The sequence below is a fragment of the Gopherus flavomarginatus genome, chromosome 11 (genome assembly GCF_025201925.1).
Source record: "Gopherus flavomarginatus isolate rGopFla2 chromosome 11, rGopFla2.mat.asm, whole genome shotgun sequence".
Taxonomy (NCBI): Eukaryota; Metazoa; Chordata; order Testudines; family Testudinidae; genus Gopherus; species Gopherus flavomarginatus.
In genome coordinates, this window is record NC_066627.1 from 40634253 (window position 1) to 40658180 (window position 23928).

General features: G+C 42.0%; 1 protein-coding gene across 2 annotated transcripts; it reads left to right on the forward strand.

Moving 5' to 3' along the window:
- The first annotated feature begins 10799 nt into the window (after positions 1–10799).
- LOC127031436 (uncharacterized) lies at positions 10800–16507 on the forward strand. 2 transcript variants are annotated; one of them, XR_007768545.1, is made up of 4 exons: positions 10800–11124; positions 13029–13086; positions 13547–14852; positions 16064–16507. XR_007768545.1 is itself a non-coding variant. In XM_050918204.1 (3 exons), the coding sequence occupies exons 1-3, from the start codon at positions 10990–10992 to the stop codon at positions 14755–14757; spliced, it is 1404 nt and encodes a 467-aa protein (XP_050774161.1). In that variant the 5' UTR covers positions 10800–10989; the 3' UTR covers positions 14758–15184. The 2 variants fall into 2 exon arrangements, 1 of the variants encoding a protein (XP_050774161.1); XM_050918204.1 differs by lacking the exon at positions 16064–16507 and having other exon boundaries at positions 13547–15184.
- The last annotated feature ends 7421 nt before the right edge of the window (positions 16508–23928 follow it).

A 23928-nucleotide genomic window follows, 5' to 3' on the forward strand; every position in this document is an offset into this window, starting at 1 on the left:
TCAGTAGTTCTAAATCTCCTTTAATAATATGGACAGAATGCATGAGGCCAGCATGTTTGTGCTACATTTCCAAAAGTGGCTTCTTGGCCTTTCATTGCAATTTCAGGTTTTTCTTCTAAAACTAAAGCAACAGGTAAATGTAGTTGCACCAAAAATGTCCTGAGTTGGAAATCTACCTCATTTGCCACTTGCCATTTCATTATAAATCATTCCTGTGGTTTTTGTTTCAGTGCTACTCCTCTTAGTTCATTAAATATAAAGGCCTTTTGTTTAATGGAATTAATCAAGTTCTTTGGTATCTCAACAGCCAGCCACCTGACAGCATGATTCATTTTTACCAAAAACAAGCTATCAGCAAAATCTCTTGCTCTATGGTGCTCCTGTGTTTGCATTGTTGATTTAACAGCTGTTAACTGCATGTTTGAGAAATAATCATGCAATATGCCACTGTTTCTCAGAGGTGCTCTTTATTATGTTTAATTACCCAAGATAGGTATCTACCCTATACTGCTATGTTCGTCTGCTTTAGTTTTCAAGTGCAGACAATGGAGTAGTTTCCCCATTTCTTTTTGTAATAGAAATGAGAATTTCCAACTGTTTTAGCAGTGACTGGTTGTTTGCTTGAGCAGTTTTTATTATTTTGTTGAATGTCATTTTTGAAGTTTCCATATGTTTTCTGAAAGAAAAACAATATTGTAATCTTTCGTGCTAAGCATATTTCCAGTTTCTACAGTTGAATTAATATTATGAATGCCAACAAGCACTGCGCAGGCTAAAGGTCAACTTAATCCAGTGTTGAGAAAAAAGTTACATTAACTGTGTTGTGTCCCCCAGATGCATTCAGAAACTAACAACAATTCTTCATTGTTTTAGAGAAAAATTTGTATTTAGCTATCAAATTGAAAGAACTAGCAGGAGTCTTCTTCTTAAGTGTAAGCCTATATGCAGTTTTCACACATCAGCATCGATGTGTAGTGGTCAACACGTGGTGGCTGTTTTTTTTATGGGAGGCAAGGGACAAGAGTATTGCTTTGATGGACATGGTGAGATGACAGGTATCAAGGATTCGTCTCTTTATATGCATATCTACAAGATTTTCTAGATTGACAAGAACAAGCACCTTCTTTGTCTTGGGTAAGCGTGGTGCCAAGCAGGACTGTTGCTGACCCAAATGATGAAACTTGCAGTGTCAGCAATATCAAGCATGTTGAAGAAAAGAACCGTTGGCCACCTGTTTATCTTGCACCTGCAGGAGTACATTCTTGCAAGGTGATCCATGTTATCAACATCACTTTGTGTCATTGTAGTGGAGAATTAGGTGTGGTTTCTTTTTGTCTCCTCCAACAGTGTCTTGATACATTATTACTGACTTGCCCTTCTTTGGAGTGTAGGAAACCAAGTTGAGTAGCCCAGCAAACCCGAACACTGATGACAATTTTTCTCTGTTGCTATGTGGATGCATCTCATTGGGTATATTTATCTTGTTTCATCGCATTGTTCCAGCATAGGTCAAATTTTTGTTAAGTAGATCTTCAGTAAGGTGAATACTTGTGAAGAAGGTATCCCCCACTACATTTCATCCAATCTTGTACCAGGGCTGAACACAATATCCTCATTGGCTGAAGACTAACTTGATAAACAATCAACGGAAACATGGTCTTCCTTCTCAGACCAACTGTCAACGCAATCTGGCACAAAGGCACTATCACATAATATATTGTCATCTCATGACAACTTGCGTTCAGAATTGCAAATCATTTTTATATGGTCAGAATATTGTGCTCTTCATTTTCCATCTTGAATAGCGCAACACACACAAGTCCCCCTCAAGAATCTCTGAGTCTGCAGTATTTGAAGGGCCATGATACCTGGATAAAAAACTCCCCACAAGAATGTTAGGCAACGAAAGCCAGCATCATTCTGCTTTGTATTGGGGATACCCAACAAGCCTGGATTTGAAAGGACAAACCTCCCTGGATTACCTTATACTTTAGGATAACTATATGCAGCACCGCTGCTAGTGCAATGCATTATCAGTTAGCAAATGCTAACTATTACACTACGAGATATTCTCACTTGACGCAAATGTACATAAAACTACTAAAAAGACAGGATAACTGTGCAACACATTTGGAGTACATTTGTACCCCACATTTTTAATATAGAAAAAATGTTTTTATGCTGAATTAATTTTTTTTTGCTCAATTGTGTACATGTATGTAGGTGACAGTGGCCTAAAACAGCATAATTGGCAACTTGTTCATGAGTTATTGCAACATATGTGCTTGTGGGATACAACATTACCCCATGAATGTGGATGAAGGTTAAGTGTAACAGTTGATTCAGAAAAATGTTTTCTGACCTGTGTGCAACTCCCACTGGCACCATGGGGGGGGGGGAGCGAGAAGGGGGGGATACTGAATGTACTGTTTTTAGTTAAGCGTTTAAAAATCTGATTTCTTGTTCAAATATCCACATTTTAGTAAATATAGAAAAGAAATTAATTTGTCACTGGCTAAGCAGGTGCAAGTCCACTAGCTTAAGTGGAATTGTGACTGCTTATGTGAGTGGTGAATTTGGCCAAATTATATTTTCATTATAGTGTGTGGAACCAACAGTGGTACTCCCTTTGCTTGACAGTTTAGCTTCATATTAATGTGTTGAAAACTGATTCCTATAGGAATTCATGTCTTCTGCCCATCAGCAAAGGTTCAAAAATATTTAGCTGTCACATGGTTATTCAGGTTAAGTTTAGAAAGAAATATTTTCAATTGCTTTCCTATGCACTTTGGTATACTGGATATAACCAACTATGACAACAAAGTCAGGATCCAAACTTGACTTGTTTCCCTTTACCACGGTTAGAAAAATGCCTTGGCAATATCTTACTATGGCTTGAGGTGCTGTGGGATCATCATCTAAAATACACACAGCTGGATCCATACTCCATCCAAGTTCACACATGCAGGAAGACCTTATTTACATACAACTCAATGTTACATATACACAACATACTATGGCATTTATTTCTGGCCAATATATATAAGGTAAGTGGGGAGTATCTAAAGTTAAACATATATATTATATAATTTAATAGATCAATACCTAGTTTAAATTTCTAAGTTCACTTTTATGACTATATTCTCTTTGTTTATATTGCTCAAATTCTAAGGAGAGCAGAAGAAATATATCTAGGAACATACACCAACTCTGTTAATCAGCAAGCCAAGGAAGTGATATGAGTATGTGGAGAGAAACCTTTACAAAAACGACCAGATCAACTACCTAGGCTAGAGAATTGAACTTTTGCCTTTCAAGGATGTTAATTAATAAAGTAGGTTTAGAAAACTAAAACAGTTGGCATAAGAACATGACCAGATTTGCTTACTGTTTTGTGTGTTTATTTGTGCCTAATTACCATATGCAATGGCTATGTTGTGCACACAAATCTGGTAATTAGACACATGGAAGTTGAGAAGCTACATATTTAAATATGAAATCATAGCATCTGTGTCCAAATTAGTCCATGTATTTTTCATGTGAAGTTGTCTTTCAAAAGTATATTTTAAAAAAATCTTATAAAGTTTGATTTTGGTGGGGGATGGCATGTACCCAATCCACTTGTAATAGTCTTGATATTTAAAGGACATCATGAGCCATCCTTAAAGATTAGACTTCCAGCATTGACACTCCTGTGTAATTGAGTCTAATCTTGCTTTTATAGTCCTGTAATATAGCATGCCCCTATCTAATCATGGGATTAGAATGGCAAGACTTGTTAGAGTGGAACAACAGAAGAAATATTCCTGTATGTCGTACAGAGGCAAAGTTAATGGTATCGAACATGCAGAGCTGATGCAACCAGACTGATATATTTATCTGACTCTCATTTGGGTTTATGATTGCACTGCATGATGACTCACTACCAGGAACAGTAACTGAAATAGTGCCCCTAAGCTTTGCATTAGAGCTGGTCTGAAAATGCTAATTAAATTTCTCATGAGAATTTCTGGTCTTTCAATCAAAAAGAAAAACTTCACTAGAACCAAACACTTCTAACAAGGAAAAAAAAATCTTCAAAATTTGTTACTGTTTTGACAACAAAACTGGCTAGCTCTACCTTGCGTAGAGTTGCTTGACAAGGAAAAATGACTAGGACTGAGAGATCTTGGGTCCCAAACCTGCCATTTCTTATGTCTAGTGTTCTTTTAAAAAGTTGTCACTGTAAGACATGCTTTTGCTGAAATTTCCCCCATTGCTAGCATTGGTTCAGATTCAGCAGTGGCAGTAATGGGAAGACGGCGAGTGTAGACAATGCCCCAGGTAGTCAGTCTTTTTTTAAGGCTCTTTGTCAAACCATGCTCAAAAGGTCTACACTGCGTGGTGCTTAAAATGACCACAGCTATTTGCACCTCATGTATTTTTGTTGTCCCAGTATTGGTATTGTTGGTAGAGTTTAATTAGTGCTAACAGTAAGAAATCTTAGGGAAAATAGACTAGAGGGATAGACAAGTCCTTTTTTGGTACTAACTGGATGTGACGTAGAACTCTAGATGGACTTTGTATCCCTTTATCATTTACATCTCCAGCCATCCGGTTCCCCAGCTTTTTCTATTATAAGGTGCAAACATGAAATTTGCAAATTTCATAATTGTATTTAACTGCATTACCATTTTGAAAAGAGTTTTAAGGTATTCTACAGCCTTACTATCGGTTTTTTTGGGGAGTTGGCTAAGCAGTAAGGGTTTTAATATTTGCACCCCAGAGATCCGGTGCTTTTTGAAAGAGATTATCATTGTACTAATGATCCTAAATTGGGACGTGGCATGCCCTTTTGCACTGCATCTAAATAATAACTAATTATCAAATGTGGTATGGTATCTGTTTTTATTCTGAACAGTAGCATAAAATACCTTAAATTAACTAGTACAAATATCTTCCAATTATAACATACATACCTTGTTAATTATGTGATTATCTTTAAGATGATGCTCTGTTTTTCTGTCTAATCTCTTTTCCAGATGTGCTAGGATTGACACTAATCTTGACCTGGATTTATATTAAAGTCCCAGTAACAATGATTGTTTTGCACTGATTTTTTTGTATCACAAACGTAGTACTTTAGGCTTTGATTCAGGAAACCATCTCAATTCAGGAAGAACACTTTAAGCATGTGCATTAGTCTCATCAACTTCAGTGAGACTTAAGCATCTGTTTTTAAAGTGAATCATGTGCTTTCCTGAACCTGGGCCTGAGACTGTGTTGTTCTGAATTCGTGGACTAAAAGGATGTAACCAGATGAAGATAACAAATCTGCTTGTTCTTTCTTCTAAGGCAATTTATTATTCTGATTGTCTGTTGTATTAGTCCTACTTCCAGATTACTCAAACGCAACATATTTGATACTTCCTTTGGATACATAACCATGGGATGGAAGGTGCTTGTAATGGCTGAAGATGAGGGAACCAATGGCTTTGTTTACTTAATCTGTGGCTGAAATTTCACCTGTATCATAAGATGTACTTTCTCAAAACATACGAATTACAAATCCTTTTTTCTTTATTTTAAAGGAGTGAACTGTTTTGGAAGAACTTCATTTGTGCAGTTTGTTTAACCAGGAAGCAACTAATCTTTCTATCCATTTGGGAACCCCTGTTGTTAATGCTGCATCAGAAAGTATTTACCCAATGGATATGAGCACATATTTTGCCAATTCTGGCTGGTTATGTTGTGATGAATAAATGCTCTGTACTTCAACTGAAGAGTTCCTTCAATTTAAACTTGCTGTTGTAAATCTCTGTTTATACCAGAAGGTGGCACCATTGATGGTGTCTTCCAGCAAATCTTTAAATGGAGTAATGATGACTGTCATATACAACCCCCCACTGTACCTTAAAGCTTCTGTAGGAAATTACAAGTGTAAATATATATCTGCTATATTTCTGATGCAGAAGTGGATGAAGCTGAGGACTTTGAAGAGTCCAGTTTTTTTTTCTCATAAATAATCAAATATTTAATAGGATTTTTTGTCTGATCAACTCTATCCAATATGGAGCAGCCAAAACTCAACCTGAGGCCTTCAGGATTTTTACTGTGTGTAAGGATCTGTAGCAGCCAAGCCAATATGCCTCTAAGTGCTATATACTAACACTAAAAGTTTGACCACTCTTAATAGATACAAGATCATTCTTGGTCTTTACAAACTTATATGCTACATTCCATAAAAGCAGATATATTAATTCATAAACAACTAATTACAGTCTGCTGCTATACCACTTTAGGCTGTGAACGAACACGTTTAAGCAGGAGCAGGAAAAGTCAGCTTTGCTAGGTTTGTAAGATAACCTGTAGGCCTGGTTGATGGTCCTGAAAATGTTCTTAAACCAGACTCCTGCAGCATGTGATGAATGTGAATTACCAAGTGATAATGCATCCTTTTTCAGTGCAAACAGAATCAGAACTGCAGCGTAGTGTGATGGGACAGAGTGCTTTCCTTTCAAATGAAACATAAAGCTTATGTTTTGTTCATTCAAGATCTGGAAGCAGGAAGAGGGATGGGGGCCTTAGTCCTGTAGTCTTGCCTAGATTTCAATTTGAGTAACCACATTCTTGCTGCTGTTTTTAATTGGCTACAGTATTTATTGCCTATCCTAGGCTTTTATGTAGTGTTTTACCTCAGAAATTAGGATTGGGTGGATATAGTTTTGTAAAGTGTTGTGGGATTCTTCACTCTAAATCAGGGGTCGGCAACCTTTGGCACACAGCTCGCCAGGGTAAGCAGCCTGGTGGGCCGGGCCTGTTTTACCTGCCACGTCCGCAGGTTCAGCCTATGGTGGCTCCCACTGGCCACAGTTCGCCGGTCCAGGCCAATGGGGGCTGCAGAAAACGGCGCGGGCTGAAGGATGTGCTGGCCGCGGCTTCTCGCAGCCCCCATTGGCCTGGAGCAGCGAACCGTGGGCAGTGGGAGCCGCGATTGGCCAAACCTGTGGACGCAGCAGGTAAACAAACTGGCCCAGCCCTCCAGTGTGCTTACCCTGGCGAGCCGCATGTCAAAGGTTGCCGACCCCTGCTCTAAATGGTGCTTTGAGAGTACATTGATGACCACTCTGAAACCATTGATAACCCATGCTTTTTTAAAAGTGCCAAACCTCTTGCTGGTGTATTTGGAATTAATATCGGGGGGGAAAGTGTTATTCAGGGGGCTGTGATAATGAATAGCCCCTGGAGGGTCACTTGCATCATAAAATTGGCCAGGACAAATCACTGGAGAATATACAATAAGGAACAATCTTAGTAAAAAGGATTCTCAAGCTCAGGTCTGTGCACTTCATATATATTCCCACAGTTGGGCTTAGTATGCGACTTTCCTGCTTCTTTTGGGTTCTGTCCCTTTCTCCAAATATTGTTAAATCATCCCTGTCAGGGTTGGCTTTGAGCTCTTGATCCTGAAGATGTTTCTGGAGTGTAATTTAATTTTTATGCCTTTGGAGTGCATTAGGTTGCAACAAAGGAGAAGGTATTTTTGTTTTAAATACCCAGAGGAGGATGCCTTCTATTTTCTATACAAAAGATTTATTTTCCCATGTTGCAAATTAGTCAGTATCTTGGAGTGGAATGAGCTTACTTGTGCCACTTCATGGCTGCCCAAAAAAGGCCGTTAGAGCCTGAACCCCTATATAGAGGAGAGCAAAACTGTGACTGCAATTAATTAGCATATAACAAAGTGCTCACAAAGCTTGGAGGAGAAAAATGGTCCCCTGCCTTTAAGGAGGTTGACAAACACTGGACTAGACAAGAGCATCTTCCAACACTACCAGAAAATTGATGTTCAATTAAAGGTGAAGGGTGTTTGAATTTTGAACAAAGCTGGTTTAACTGGTTGTGTTAAATACGAATTTAAAATATTCATGAAACCAGTCTTTATTAATCAGGTTTCACTTATATGGCATCTCTGATGTCACAGTCCCACCATTTCCCCTCTCAATCACTCTCTTTCAAATAAAAATTTAATGCCCGCCCCCCCTCCCAAAAGGCAGAATTTAGGAAGAAATTTCCAAGGTGTAAAACAAAACCCAAACACACACACTTGTTGTGTTTTTTACATCATAAAAGATGTAAAAAGAGAAGCTCAAAAAATCCCAACCCAATTATTTCTTCCTCTGCAGGCAACCTTCAGCATTGTCCTATTACTATAACGAGGAGAATCCTGGACCTTTACTCATATGTACTTTATGTATACAAAGCAGCTGTAATCTCTCCCTACTTAGAGCTAGAGTTATCTATCTTTTACCTGTTCTTCAGTGGTGTTTGATACAGGAGCTACACCAAAGCACTTCCTTGCATATACAAACCAGAGATTAGGTTTCACCTGATTTAAGAGACTGTCAACCAGACAAAAGCTCCTAGGTTACCTGCCCACTCCTACTAAATTATTGAAGTGTCTTTTCTAGCTGAATGTATACACGGTGTAATTAGTCAGTAGGAGAGCACCCTTCCCTTTAGAAAGCTGACACTGATGAATATTGCATCTCTTTTCTGTTTTAAAGAAATCTGTTTGTACAGAGTAAACATTTGGAATTACTATGGCCATCAGCTAGGAAATATTCCAGGCTTATTTTGAATATGATTGTATTTATCATACTTAGCACTCATAGTGCTTTACAAGCAAGTCCAACCCCCCGGGTAATGTACCTTAGGTAGCTAGCATTATCTCCAATTTACAGATGAGTAAACTGAAGCACAGAAATAGTGGCTGGCTTGAAGGTGCTGGGAGTCAGTGACAAAGTTGGCAGTAGAACTGTGGAATCCTGTCTTCCAGTTTTATGTTCTAATTCAGTGATACTCGGACTGAGGCTCGGGAGCCGTGAATAGTGTGTCTCCTATGGCTCTTTTCAGCATGTTATATTAAAGTTAGTAACCAGTCAGGATGCTTTTACTATGTTATTACCAATTCAGATATCAACTTGTGCTAAGTTATTAACTTATTTGCTGTGAAAACAATATGTATATATAAAAACTAAATATTTCCTGTCATACTGTTTAAATATGAATAGTGCTATTGTTTTATATACTTTGAATTCACACTACTTTGGCTTTTGGGTAACACTGGTTGCTAATTTGGCTCTTGAATCACTAAGGTCTGAGTATTACTGCACTAATTATTGATCTCCACTGCCTATTAGAGCTGGGCCTAACCTGTCGGTGCAGCTGCTTTGGTGCCCTATAAGCTGTACTGCCTGTAGCCATACATTAGATAACTTGCATGATGTGCTGCAATGTTTAACTCTAAATGTGGATATTTTATACTGATCCTGTTTCCCAAGTGCCTTGGCTTCATCCCCCAGGAGCTTAGAACCTTCACTTTGCTTATCCATATATGGAAAATGACCCACATTAATGTCAGGAGGCTATTAGCAACTGAGAGTCAAAACCATTACAACCAACTAACCTTAAAGTGTGGCCAGTGTCACTTCATTTTTTTTTTTTTATCTTGGCAGGGGAAGTGCAGTAGCAGCTTTCATTATTGTAATGGCTGCTAAATTCCCCTTTGCTGGAGTGAACAGCAATAGCCTTGCCCTGGATTAGTTTATGCACAAGTGGGGCTTATCTACTGAATGCTTTTTCAGCTCCTCTTTTGATCTGCGGTAGGACAGAGGGATACACTCCACTCTGCTAACCTCTCTCACAGTTGGTGTGTACAAAGATGACATTCTGTCATCTTGGATATTATTATGGGCTCAGTTTAAAAGCCTACGTAAGTAGAAAAATTGTGTGGTGTAAACAAGCATTTATTTACCTGTTATATAATAATCATTAAACATGAGCTTTTAAAATCTACAGTATGTCACAATTATTTCTGCCTTTCTTTATTCTGCATATTTCCCAGCTCACATAATGAAAATCAATGGATGTAGAATTTCTGGCACTAGAAGGAATGTTAACTTGTCTTCAAATAACTGTTTCCACTGTTTTTTGTTTCTGTTGGGGTTGATTTTATTTTGGGTTTTGGTTTTGTTTTTTTTTAAGGTGGAAACATGTATGTTGTTTTCAGTGTTTTATAACAGTTTGGGTTACAAAATCTAAAGGTTTGGCTGTTAGTTTACAGCCTCCTTTTAATATAAAGTAGGAAAATTAGGAAAGCAACTAGGGAGCAGAGCAAGGCAGTTTGTGTAAAATAAGATGTGGCTCGGAGAGCTAAATTCCGCAGTTACACCCACAGAGGAGTCAGTGGAATTACACTAGCAGAGAATTTGGCCCTAAATCTGAACCCTCAAATGCCAGTTAACCCCCTCAACTCTCCATCCCAAACTTATTTTCAAATCCTTAAGCGTCTGGCCGCAAAATTTGACAAACCATCACTGACGACAAAGCTACCTGCAACTTTCTGTGTAAGCATAAGATCCCCTAATTTTCATACCAAAACTTGAACCAAACCATTCTCTTTTCATTCCAACATAAATTCCGGAAGGTTAAAATAGAATTCAGATCCCCAAACTGAACCTGACCTACAAATACAGATCTTTCTTGGGACAGCTAAAGCAGTTTAGCTCATTCAAAAGAGGGACTTGATATACACAAATTATATATGCGCAGTGCTTCCTAATATAATGTACATCTCTGTATATCTAATTCTTGAAATATAACAGAAATGAAAGAGAGAGAAAGCAGATAAGAAAGATAAAGATGATATATAGGGATGGGGCGGGAGAGATCAATAGAGAGAATTGCCTAAGAAAATCTGTTTCATTGGAGCCTTCTGCTAAGTCCTGGTTGGCCTGGAGTCCTTGTGGCTATTAAGATACTTGGTCCATATGGCAGTCTGAGTCACATCCAAGAGTGACATAGGTCCATCATCACAATGGTTTGACCTAGCTTATCCACCTCACTACCTGGGCACCTTTCTTTGGTGCTGCTGTTGCCATGACCAGCACCATTGGGAAGACAAGAGTAAAGATGGTGTACTAACCCCTGCCAACTCCTTTTCTAACTATGGTTCTGCTAGGAGAGAAGATTCCTAATAGCTGCCTTTCCATCAGTGAGTCCTACCAGAATGTCCTAGCTACCATCCTACTCTTGTTGGGGCTCCTTGCCTTACTGGATAATGCCATCAAAATTGCCCGCCTGGTAAGCAAGCAATGTTGTGGGTGGGGAGGGTTGCTTCTTCTATTAGGCCCAAGACACTTCTCTTTGAGTCATTACTAACCACAGGGCCCTAGCTAGGTGCTCCTCTCCTGAATCAGTGCTGACCCGTGTCCAAGCATTTTATTCATCTACTGGAATTAAGAAAAATATTTTAGAGGTTCATCCCATGCTCTGGGTGCTTATCTCATAGCTTAAAAATAAAGTGGTAAACAGTGCTGTGTTAGAGGGAGTGGCGTGGGTTACTAATTAGAGAGCATGCTCTCCTCTGAGTCAGTATTGATGCCACTGCCACATTGTGACGTTAGGGGGTACCGTATTGCAGTGGGTGATTCACTGGGCTTTTTTGCCATTCTGCAGTGATAGCTTGGTGCTAGGGGGAGCTGTGCCGCATGGATTGCTGGGGGTGAGCATTCTTCCCTGAGTTACAACTAATCTACTGCCCTGATATGGCACTAGGTGGTGCTGTGCTGGTTTAAACCTTCTGGATAAGACAAAAAAGGTCTTCTGAGCACTTATGATCATCTAAGATCATATGGCAATTTATGTAAAAGACAAGAGTTTAATCATTGTGTCTTGCTCAAATTCCTGTCTCAGTGATGACTGATTCTCTCCTCTCTCAGGCCCAATTGCATATAGTCTTTATTTCCTATCCTAAAGTGGTCATCCCTGGTCAGCTGGCACAATCCACCCCACAGCTGGCTGCCCCTCTGCAGTGAATGATCCCTGTTCATTGGTTGTGTTTGAAAAAGGAGGCTAGATAACTTTATGGCTAATAACATTTGTAGTTATGCCTCCTCAGAGAAGAGTAATTAGCTGTTATGCTGATCTCTTGCAGCAGGGAGCGAAAGGGCATTTCCTCCCCCTGAATGGCATTCCACAGTTGGCTAGCTGCATTAGGGATTTTAACACTTTCTTCTAAAGGCATCGGTCACTCTGGACGAGAGAGATCAAATTCGCTGGACTAGTGATCTGATATGATATGTCAGGAACTGGGATTCTAGACCAATTGGACCTGTGGCCTGATTTAATATAGCAGTTTGGGGGAGAGGGAAATATCAGATTAAGTGGAGCAGTGGCGTGGGATACAGGATAGATATGGGTGTCTGATCCACTATTACAGATCTATTCCTATTCTGAATACAGTTCTGTTCTATTGCTGTTAATAAGGTCCATAGAGTTATGACTGCCCAAATATCCCCCATGTGATACTAGGGCCAAGGCATCTTGAAGATCATGGGGGTTTTGGTTTTTTGTTTTGCAGCAAGAATGGGTGGGCAATTCCTAGCAAGTTTCCCCTGCAATTTCAGGTGTGATCATATTACAAGTTTGCTCACTGGATACTGAATATTTTGAAGGCTCTTACACTTGTGTTTCAGTTACAACTAGGTCAAGAATTTTTTAACGAATGTTTTTTCATCAAAAAATGCCAATTCATTGGAACTGAAGCTGTTTGTAGGAAAGGGTTGATTACAATGAACTGACTTTTTGAAATGGAAAGTTGTATTTTTATTTCAAAATATAAGTTAAATTATAGTTTAAAAAAAGCCAAAACCAAAATGAAACGTTTTGATTGACTCAAACCAATTTTTTTTTTCAGATTTTTGGTTTGTGAAAAAATTTTAGATTGACTTTTTGTCCCAGTTCAAAATGGGAAAATGCTTCAAAATCTTGAAAATTCTCATGGAATGGGAAAACCATTTGCTGCTCCACTCTAGGATCAGAGGTTCTGATTCAGAGAATCAGATCCTGATTCTATTGAGGTCAATGATGAAACTCCCATTGACTTGAAAAGGGTCAGGAATTCAGGGAGGCAGAAGTATTGGTACTAGAGAGAAGCCGCTAACCACAATGGCAACTGGTTTTCTCTTCTTCTTCCCTTCTTTCAGATCTGGATTTACCTGTATCAGTTTCTGAAGAGACTCTTCCATTATTTCACCACCAAAGGTAAATTGGGGAAGATGAGGAAATGTCCAATTTTGTTTGTTCTAAACTGTTTGTTTTTGGCCAGTTCTTATTAGATGAAACAGTGCTTTAAATGCTGGTGTCTACAGGAACCCTGTCTACACTAGGGCTCACACTCACCATTACTAACACCAGCAAAGCTGCACCAGGATTAGCAGCAGTGGGAAATTTGAGAACAAAATCTTTAGTGTAGATGTAGCCTATTTGTGTCTCTTTCACTCCCCTTTCGTTTCTCTCTTTCTGTTTCTGTCCTTTACTTTCCCTCTCTGTCTCTTCCACTGTTACTGTGCAGGCAGGTCTGGGGAAGAGAAAAGAAAGGAACCAGACATTGTCTGGCCAGGAATTACATGAATTTACTATGATAGGCTAGCCATCACATGGACACTGTACTTCTGTTAATTCATTTCTTCATTTTTTATTCTTCCTCTTCATTCCCCTGAAGCATACGGATGGATCAAGGCTCTAACAGCCATTTCCCGCAGCAAGAATTCCAGTGGCCGGAAGGAGCGAGTGCTGACCAAAGGCCAGAGAAATATCTCCATCTTGCACTTCCACTGCACTCTGGATCCTCTGAGGCTAACCGTGAACATGAACAACCTAAATGGACTGAAAAGCCACTGTCCCCAGGGTCACAGGAAGGACAAAGGTTACCATGGTTCCAGGCCAACCCATCAAGACACTGATGATGAGAAAGCCAGTTGGTATGGGCACCAGCAGCAACACCGCCGGGTGAACAACCGGCCTAACCCAGGTCAACGTTACTGTGACTGGGCAAGCCAGTCCAGCTCCCGTCACTCAGACAGTGACAGTCCTCAGCTAGTGTGCCCAGCCGGATCCACTGTGTCATCAGTGCGTTTTCATACCAGCTCCCCAGAGCAGGTTGCCAAGGCCAGAGGCAGCTTGGCTGACTGGGGCATTTACATACACAACCCAAAGGGGGTCACTAGGGATAAAGAGCTCGGCTTGGACAGTGCAGAAGAAACTACACGACGGCAGAGTTTCCTGCATCAATGTGCTGTTCCAAACGCAGAGGAACCCATCAGCCTCCGTTCAGAGTGCTCTGCTGTGCACATTCACCCCCAAGTCAATGAGGCACACTTCATGGCCAGCCCAATCTTCCCAGGCCCTAAGCGGGTAGTGTACTCTGCCCTGGCTCCCACCCCAGAGTCTAGAACCTGTCTCAACAATGATTACTACCACTCAGTGACCCAGGCATATCATCAGAGGAGTCCTGAGCACCATTCTGGGACTGAATTTCACCACAGCTTGCCACTGGTCCAGCGAGCCGAAGTCTACATTTATCTTGTCAACCCACTGCCTCTCGGCCCAGAGCACACCGCTGAACGGTCCACCCACCCCTTTTCGGCATCTCGCACTATCTTGGTCAAGGACACATTGGCAAACCGGGTATCCGTTGGCCACACCTGGGAAAATTCCAACCAAGGCCCAGCGGGGCAGATTATCAGTGACACCCACACACAACGCAAGAGCATCTGGGAGAGAAAACACCAAGCTAGCACACTGCAGCTGAGCCCAGACTATGAGAAGCTGGCAGGAAGCAGTGATGGTGCCAACCTGATCCACAACCCACCTCTCCTGGCAGACACGACAAGAGGAGGTTCTGAAACAGCACCACCCAACATTAGCAATTGAAGGTACCATACAACTGGATTTACCACCCAGCTGACTTCAATTCCTGGCATGGATGAGATTCTGATGCCTGGTGAACCCTGGGGGATCTGAACTAGGTGGGTGGGAATAGTACAAATGGCATTCTCTGCTATTTTGTGGTGGTCTCAGGATGTGCCGGTTTCAATAAATAGCAAAGCACAAAGCTCCTAGTTATGCAGATTATCTGTAGTGACAGCTGCGGGTGTGGGAAGAGCCCAGGTGGCATGGCTTCTTCATATAAGAAGCAGCACTTCACTTGTACATTTTGACCCCACCCAGGTTTCTTAGGTATGCATTGCAATTCAGTCTCTGTGGCAGGAATGCTCAAGTGAGTATGAGCTCCATGATTTCTCCTCTAAACAGGTATTAATTTTGGGCACATAATTGTCAGTAGGTGTAATAAAATGTGTCTCTGGTCTTGGCACAAATGAGAAAATTCCTGCAAACCATCTTGGGATCAAGAACAGAAATAGCCATTCTGATGAAGATTCCAGTTCTCACCTCCATCCCATACCATCCTGGGAAACTGGTATAGGCATGCTCATTGGGCATCAGAATTTGAGAAGCATGCCTCCCATGTGCCCTTCCTATCTAGGGACGTCACTCCTGTCAGTTCCAAAGTTACCTGCATCCCACACAAATTTCATGTCCCCTTTTCTATTGATGAAAATTATTTACATCATTAAAAATAAGCAATCATGGAACTCAGATGAAAAGCTGTTTACACTACACCAGTGTTTCTCAAACTGGGGTCGCCGCTTATACAGGGAAAGCTCTGTCCGCAGGTTCGGCCGATCGCAGCTCCAACTGGCTATGGTTCACCGCTGCAGGCCAATGGGAGCTCCTGGAAGCAGCCAATGGGAAGGAGCCCCAGGGGGAGGGGAGCAGATGGGGGTGGAGGATGGGCCCTCCATACAATTTACAAAACCGGATGTTGCCCTCAGAACAAAAAGTTTGCCCGCCCCTGATCTAGACCATCCCTGACAGGTGTTTGTCTAACCTGCTCTTAAAAATCTCCAATGATGGAGATTCCACAACCTCCCTAGGCAATTTATTCCAGTGCTTAACCACCCTGACAGTTAGGACGTTTTTACTAATGTCCAGCCTAAGCCTCCTTTGCTGCAATTTAAGTCCATTTCTTCTTCTCCTATCATCAGAAGTTAAGGAGAACAATTTTTCTCCCTCCTTCTTGTAACAACCTTTTATGTACTTGAAAATTGCTATGTCCCCTCTCAGTCTTCTCTTTTCTAGACTAAACAAACACTATTTTTTCAATCTTCCCTTTTAGGTCATGTTTTCAACTTTTAATCATTTTTGTTGCTCTTCTCTGGACTTTCTCCAATTGTCCACATCTTTCCTGAAATGTGGCACCCAGAACTGGACACAATACTCCAGTTGAGGCCTAATCAGCGCAGAGTAGAGCAGAAGAATTACTTCTAGTGTCTCGCTTATGTAAGCAAAGTCAGGATGAGCTCTACCCTGACATCTGCTGGTGAATTATGGGAAGTGTGCAAAGAATTTCAGGAATGTGAAATCTCAGGTATTTGCATGGGCACACCCAGCATAGCCCAAGGCAGCCTAGGATGGTTATTTTGACAGCTCTGGGATCCCCAATGTCTTTGTTATTGGGGCAGGATAAATAAAGTGTTGCCACCTGATTATGTGAATGAGGAACTACCAGACTGCTTTATGACAGAGATGTCTCAATATAAATTAAGTGACACTTGCTAGACAAGGGACATGGGTTCCAAAACCCAGTGAATTGAGAGAGGTTAGGGACTGGTGTGTGTGCGCCTGATGGTATGGGTGCCTTTGAGGGCCTGGAACACCAATTGCACATCTTCCTCTCTCCACTGTAAAAGAGTAGAGCTAATTTTGATTCCACTAGGAGTCCATCTAGAGACTGTTGAGCTGAATTCATGTTGGGCCAATGGTGCACCAGCACCAGGGCTCCCCTACTAAGAGCTGAAATCACTGAGTGCTGTGTTAACTAGTGGGGGAGCCTGAAGACCTATCGTTAAGCGGCTGGCAGAGCAGAGAAGTTTGCAGCATGTTGGAGCAGCCCATGGAACAGGGAGCGGAGTGAAGCAGTTTGCAGGCACAGCTGGTGTGGTGGAGCTGGTCGTGGTGAAGGCTGCAGCAGAACTCCACGGAGAGGCGGAGCAGTTGGCCCTGGCCCATGTAAGGTGCCCCTTAACACTTTGTGTGGACTCCTGCCCCCCATTTCTACCCAGGCTGGGGGGCTAAAACTCTGCAGATAAACTTTTGAATTCTGGGGTGGCACTGACCAGAGACTTTTGGGTTGTTGGACTTTGGAGTGATTGGGCTTAAGACCCTAAGGGGGAAAGAACATTGCTAAAAGTACTTGGAGGTGGGTTTTTGCTTATGGTTTGTGTTATAATCCTGTTTGTGGTGTTTCTCCAATGGGATGCCACATTGTTTCCTTCCTTTATTAAAAAGATTTTGCTACACTCAGACTCCATGCTTGCGAGAGGGGAAGTATTGCCTCCTAGAGGCACCCAAGGGAGTGTGGTATGTAAGTGTCCCACACCCCCTTGGTGGGGGCTTGAGCCGGTTATGCATTGTATTATTGAAACGGAACCCCTGGATACTGAACCCAGCCCTTGTTGCTGCCAACTCAGAAAGGCAGAAGGGTTACACTTTACAATGCTCCCGCTAATACATCCCAGATTGAGGATTGCTTTTTTTGCAACAGTGTTACACTGTTGACTCATATTTAGCTTGTGGTCCTCTATGACCCATCCACACTGCTATTATTAGTGTGCGAGCTGGAGCGGAGCTAGTTCATGTCTGTCTACTCAAGCTGGAAGGTACGCTCCCAGTAGCAGTGTAGACATACCCTGCGAGGCCTTAGCTACGGTAGGAAGAGATTGTGATTGGCGCTATGCTGCCTGGCACATCAACTACCAAGACTTTGCCCGTAGTGTAGACAGCTATTAAACTATATGCTCATTGTTCTGTGTTTGCACAGCACTTAGAACATTACCCAGGACATTAATTAACCATTGGAACAACTTACCAAGGATCGTGGTGGATTCTCCATCACTAACCATTTTAAAATCAAGATTGGATGTTTTTCTAAAAGATAAGCTGTGCTAGGAATTATTTTGGGGAAGTTTCCTGGCCTGTGTTATCATCTAGTCTGACCTGTATCACAATGGTCCCTTCTGGCTCTGGAATCTATGACTGGGGATCCTGCTTGTTAGCACAGTGGAAATAATAATAATAATAATAATTAATAACATAATTTAAATAAATAAATAGCTCGTCATGATAGACTCTAGTGGGGAGCTTACCTAACAGCATCAACCATGGCCTCTTTTCCTAGTGTTATCAATGGCCTAAGAGTCACATTCTGCTGCCAACCGACATTCCGTCGAAGGTAACAAATTAAATCCATGGAGATGTGAGTGTGTTGGAGAATACAGAATCTGGCCTAATACCTATTTTGAAAGCACTGTGCAATGTTTGTTGCGAATTCCCAATTCTGAAATAACTCAGAAGATTAAGCTGTTCCCATCAAAAGACTCCAACTGAAGCAACACACCTGGGCAAGGGAGAGGTCCTCTGCTTGAATATTTCATTAAAAGTGACCCACAAAGGATTATACCAGCAGGTCTGTTGTAGCAGCTGCACAGAGGTGAGCAAAGGTCACCAGGCATTCAAGCCACCAAAGCTAAAAAACTGAGAGAAAGAGAAAGGGCTGGAGAGTGTATTTCCTCCTACAAAGCAAACCAAATGTGACTCAGTGCAACTTCCCTCCAGGATGTCTCAACCCTCCTGCCATTCTCAGCCTGGACAGTGGCCAGCATCCAGATTAAGCATTAGTAAAACTAACAAGCTGAACAATTCCCACAGTATATTTCTTGTTCTTCGGATAACTAACTTAACCACAGAGCGTCCAAAAGGGATGTCCCATTCAAGGTTGCTGCAGTAACCAACAAGCAAGGTCTCCATAGCAAAAAGCAGCAGAGCCTGGCAGAAAGCAGCAGCATTAACTGAAATAGGTCAAAGCTCCACAGAAGCTCTACTCAGTTTTAAAAATAGTAATAATCAGTTTCCTATGATGGGGCCTGATCCAAAGCCCACTGAAATGAGGGCATTCAATGGCCATTGGATCAGACTAGTGGTATGCACATGCTTCACAGTCCTCTTCCCAAGGAGAGAGATGGGGAATTGCTCGGAAAAGCTCACAGGGGGGTCCTTCCTCAGCAGCCCTAGATCTGGGAGGAAGTCCAGTCACCCTAATGGACTCTGACTAGTCTATCTTCCTCATTCTCAACTCCCATAAAGGTAGCCTCACCCACTTTATTTTCACCATATTTACTCATTCCCTCTCTGGTATGATCACTGGTATCAGGGCTCTTTTGGCTATGGTCGTAACACCTACATTATGGGGTAACACAGTTCTGTTACTACAGTCCTGTGTTCTGGGATGTGGCTCAGCCAGGTCACACCAGCAGCTGAGCCTGCTTTTGCCAAGGAACTGGGAAGTCAACGTAAACAGAGGCTAACCATAATTTTTCTCCCTTTCTGGAAGTACTCTACTGGTGCAGCCTGCCTGCCTGCAAGTAGAAAGAGGAACTGAAGTTCAGACATGTCATAGAGCTGCTGTGTTTGTGCTCAGTGGAGAAAGCAGGTGATATTGTTCTCTACACACATTTCCTGCTGGCTGACATGAGTAAGCATTTGTTTAGCTCTCAAAAGAGGGTAGAAGTATTAGCCATCTGTTCTTGTGCAGGAGCAGGGAATCTGTTACAAGCCTGATCCTGAACAACTTAGATGAAGTGGAGATTTGCTGTTGTCATCAATTGGAGCAGTATGAAGAACTAGGGAAGGAGGGTAAGTGAAATCAATGAGTTTTGTAATTATCCGTTAGTAAACCAAGAAGGGGCCCACACATCTCTAATGGCAGAAATAAGGTAGGTGTAACTAAGTGGTACGAATCAATGATCATGAAGCCTCTAGGCCTAGGAATACTAAGAATTGGTCATATGGTAGGGAAAATGTGTGACCATCCAGAGGCTGTCTGCACTATACATTTTGGAAGGTCAGCAATGGCTCGTGACTCCACCAACACATGTATGTCACAAAATAAAACACAAGATTACATCAGACATACAATTTTTCAAACATGAACTCTCTTTATTTCAAAGTGGCATGAGCGTCTCATGCATGCAGTTATGCTGGGAGATACTCAGCCAGCACTATTAACATGGGGCCTGACCTTGCCTCACCGTAGTCAATGTGGCCTTGAAGGGGAATATGACACTTTGAGAACCAGAAAGGTGGACTGCTCTCTCCTTACTCATTCATGATGTCTAGAATGTGTGGAGCAAATAGAATCAATGCAACAAAATATATAAATGGACAACTGTGGAGTTCAAAATAAAAAAAAATATTTTGCCTTAAAACAACCGGCTTTTTATTTGGGGGCTTTTATAAAAGAAAAATATCTTTAGAAAACTCTAGTCCAAATCTGTTTTTTCCAAGTGTTCATCCTACGAAGGCAAAACACACGAAGAAGAGTTATTTTATTGTGTACAGACTTCTACCTCTTGTAATGGGCTCTGATACAGAACCCTCTCCTTCCCAGCCATACACACAGAAGGTAAGTTCTGTTTGCTTGGTTTACTTCCACGAGCTCTTAGCAATATGATCAAGTAAGCAGCAGGACAGATTCCCAAAAGAGGATGGCTGAAGAACTATCATACCAGTGTCAAGAACACGTTTGGGAAGATTTGTGGGTATAAAACACTAAATCAAAGTAAAATGGCCACATGACTTGTCCTGTGTTGCCAGTGCTTCTATTTATATTTCACTATGATAATAGGAAAAAATCAGATACAGATTTTTTCATGTCAAATTACTTCATTTAACTTTTAAGTACTATGTAGAATGAGACCATGTGCACTGGAGGAAAGTCATCAATTAGATTTTTTTCCAAAATGTTAAACAGTACTGGATTTGCAACAATAGCTATGTTTAGTGCCCACTTTCTGTTTTTTCAATTCTTTGTTAAAAGCAGAGCTGGGGTTCAGCTGGTATGCAATAGTATGGCAAACTGACAGCTCACTGAAATTCCTGTCTTGTTTTCCACACAGTCAGTTTTCATTTCAAAAGAGCAGCAACAACAAAGTCTCTCGTTTGTCATGGTTGTGACGAAAATTTCAGAACTGTGAACCAGGGTCTAAGAGATGCAGAGATGGCTATGGTTATGTCTACACAGCAGTTGGGAGGTGTAAAGTTCCACGTAGGCAGACATATATGCACTAGCAACCTAAAAATAGCACCATGGCCATGGGCAGCACAGGCAGTGGCTTGGGCTAGCCACCCAAGTACATACCTGTGTGGTCGGGCAGGGCAGCTAGGCAGAGCTGTCAGGCCACACCGCTATTTTTAGGTTCTAGCCTGAGCAGAATTAGCTGGTGTATGGGGAATTACTCATCTTATCTGCTGAGTAGACATACTCTATGTGAGTCTGCAGAGAGCCTGCAACATTATCTCTGAGAGGTTTGAACTGCCCCATTCATCTGTGTGAAGTGTCAACTCTGATGCCTAGTGATGATAATGTAAATACTGTTAATTATTTCATTGCTGATGTAAGAAAGCAGAGGGAGAGTCACAGCACTGTACAATGTCTCCTTTTGGTGCCACAAGTGGCTCGTGTTTGGGAGATAGCATCACTTACTTTTCTGCCATCATGAAGGAGCCAGCTACAGGAGCCAAGCAAAGCCCAGGGGCATGTCCAATGTCCCACGCAAGGAGAGTCAACCTCGAGGAGTCCAATGGAGCTCAGATAACTCATATTATCATATTTTAAACATCTGTACAATCTACTGTGAACACTCTCATTTTGGCAACTTATGTGGCAGGAGTTTATTTTGTGGGCGGAACGTGGAAGAGTAGGACTAGTATCATTTTCCCTTCAAGTCAACCCTCACTTAAAACAAACTTTTCTGACAAAGCCTTTTAACAATAACTCACCAACGAAAGAAAATTGTCGGTTGGTCCTGCTTTGAGAAAGAGCCCTAATGATGGTGTACTGTTTGTCTAAGTCAGACTGTACATATCTCACCTTGTCTGCTCTCTCTTTTCTTTTAAAATCTCCCACCTTTGCAGCTCCATTTGTGGTAGCAGAGGTGAAAGTGCTGGTGTAGATCAGCTGCCAGTGTTTTAACTGCTGTGTCATCTGCAGTGCTGCACAAGGGGAATTACAGCTGTGGGAGGTTTTAAGACAAATGGCAGTGTAGTGTAACCACAGTCCTTGGGGCAGTGTAGCACCCATGTATTTCTGTGTTCATGTACATTGAAGGTGCTCCTTACAAAACAGCAATACATTAAAAGAGACATGTCAAATGGCTTATCTGAAAAACAAAAGATTGAGGGCATAACCAGAAGTGTGTGAGCTGAGGAGGAAGTGCTAGTGGCTCATTTAGTGCAACCGAGTAGGGAGCCAGAACAGATTTCCTCACCATCTAATCCATCTCTGGATAGGCCTTGAATCTCACCAGAGGAGTGGTGTCGCCCACATTGTCCTTAGTTATAGGGCACACAAAAAATGGGCCAACCAAAAGAATCCCTTTGTCATACAGTACTCAGAGAGGGAAAACCTATGGGATTTAAGAACAGGCAAAGAACCACCCAGGATAGACAGGGATAGTGGAGCCTCATTTGTGCCCTAGGTGACAGCTGATGGTACAGGAAGCTTTCAGACTCAGATACAGGGTGCGTAAACTGTACCCAGAAAACACGTGCATGTGCCTAATGTGCACGCTGTGTTTGCATGCTCAGATGTCCGCTTTGCATAAACATCCGTTCATACATGCACCGATTGTACAGGTGCAATGTAGAATGGCCAGTTTAGAAATGAGGTTGATAAAGGTACCCAGCTCCTCATCTCTATATTTATTTTTTCCAGTGCTTGAGCTAAACCTGTAGCTCTGCCCCTTGCACTCCGTGATAAAAGAGAACAAGCCGTCCCGGCCTTCTCCTTCTAGCACCCCTTTGTGGTCTCATGCAGCCCCAAAGCACAAAGTGAGCCAGCCAGGCACAGCACACAAGCCCTTTGATGAATTTATCTGAGTGTCTGAAAATGTGTCAGTGATTAAATATTTGCAGTCACGATTGCTGCAAAGTTTAAAAAAAAATCACACACCTCGTTTTAAGCGGCTATTACTGGCGGGCTCCTGGGCATAAACATTTGCTTTACAAACGTATGTTTCCTACCCAAGTTCAGTGCTGCCCGTCCGCTCCCTCTCTCACTCCACCCTATTCAGCTTGCCTCTCTCCTCCTGCTGCTGATTTGCATGCAGCTTTTACGCAGCAGAAGGCTCCCTCTGAGGCTGCTGGGACTTGTAGTCTACATCAAAAAGAAAGCAGGCGTTTGGGAGATTTTCGTGGGAATTTTAAAGACTCTTCCAGGAGGCGCCTCCAGACTCAAGTACCAAGGTACATACAAAGAGTACTAGACCCCTAACCATGTGTGCATTAGATTCCCAGGGAAACCTCAATCTAGACATAGATTAGAAAAATTGACAGATGCAGAGAACTGTCCATTTATTTGGCTTTTTCAGTGCATGAAAATATATTCCCCTTGCACTTACAGAGGCAGTTCTAGCTGGAGGAATGGAGACATCCCTAGCTACAGACATATTGCGAGGTATAGAGCCAGTGCATGGCACTAACCAGGAAAGAAGGTAGACTTCGCAATTGGAAAGACAGAAAGGGTTTATTATTTTAATGTTTTATCCCATCCTGTATCCGTTGTCTGGTTAGACTGTAAACCCTTTGAAGCAGGGATTTGTTTCCTTTCTGTATTTCAGTGGGGTCACCGCTTGTGTAGGGAAAGCCCCTGGCGGGCCGGTTTGTTTACCTCCCCCTGTCTGCAGGTCTCGCCGATCACGGCTGCAGGCCAAGGGGAAGTGCTAGTATGTCCCTTTTAACGCGCGGCTTCCAGCAGCTCCCATTGCCCCGAAGCAGCAAACCGCGGCCAGTGGAAGCCGTAATTGGCTGGACCTGCGGACTGGGCAGGTAAACAAACCGCCCGGCTCACCAGGGGCTTTCCCTACACAAGCAGTGGCCCCAGTTTGAGAAACACTGCTGTATTCGTACAGTACCCAGGACAGTGGG

Bases quoted from the DNA above. Each gene is read 5' to 3' on its own strand.
- LOC127031436 (XM_050918204.1), top strand. From the start codon at position 10,990: ATGGTTCTGCTAGGAGAGAAGATTCCTAATAGCTGCCTTTCCATCAGT. The intron at 11,125-13,028 runs GTAAGCAAGCAA...CCCTTCTTTCAG, and splicing joins CCATCAAAATTGCCCGCCTG to ATCTGGATTTACCTGTATCA. The intron at 13,087-13,546 runs GTAAATTGGGGA...ATTCCCCTGAAG, and splicing joins CCATTATTTCACCACCAAAG to CATACGGATGGATCAAGGCT.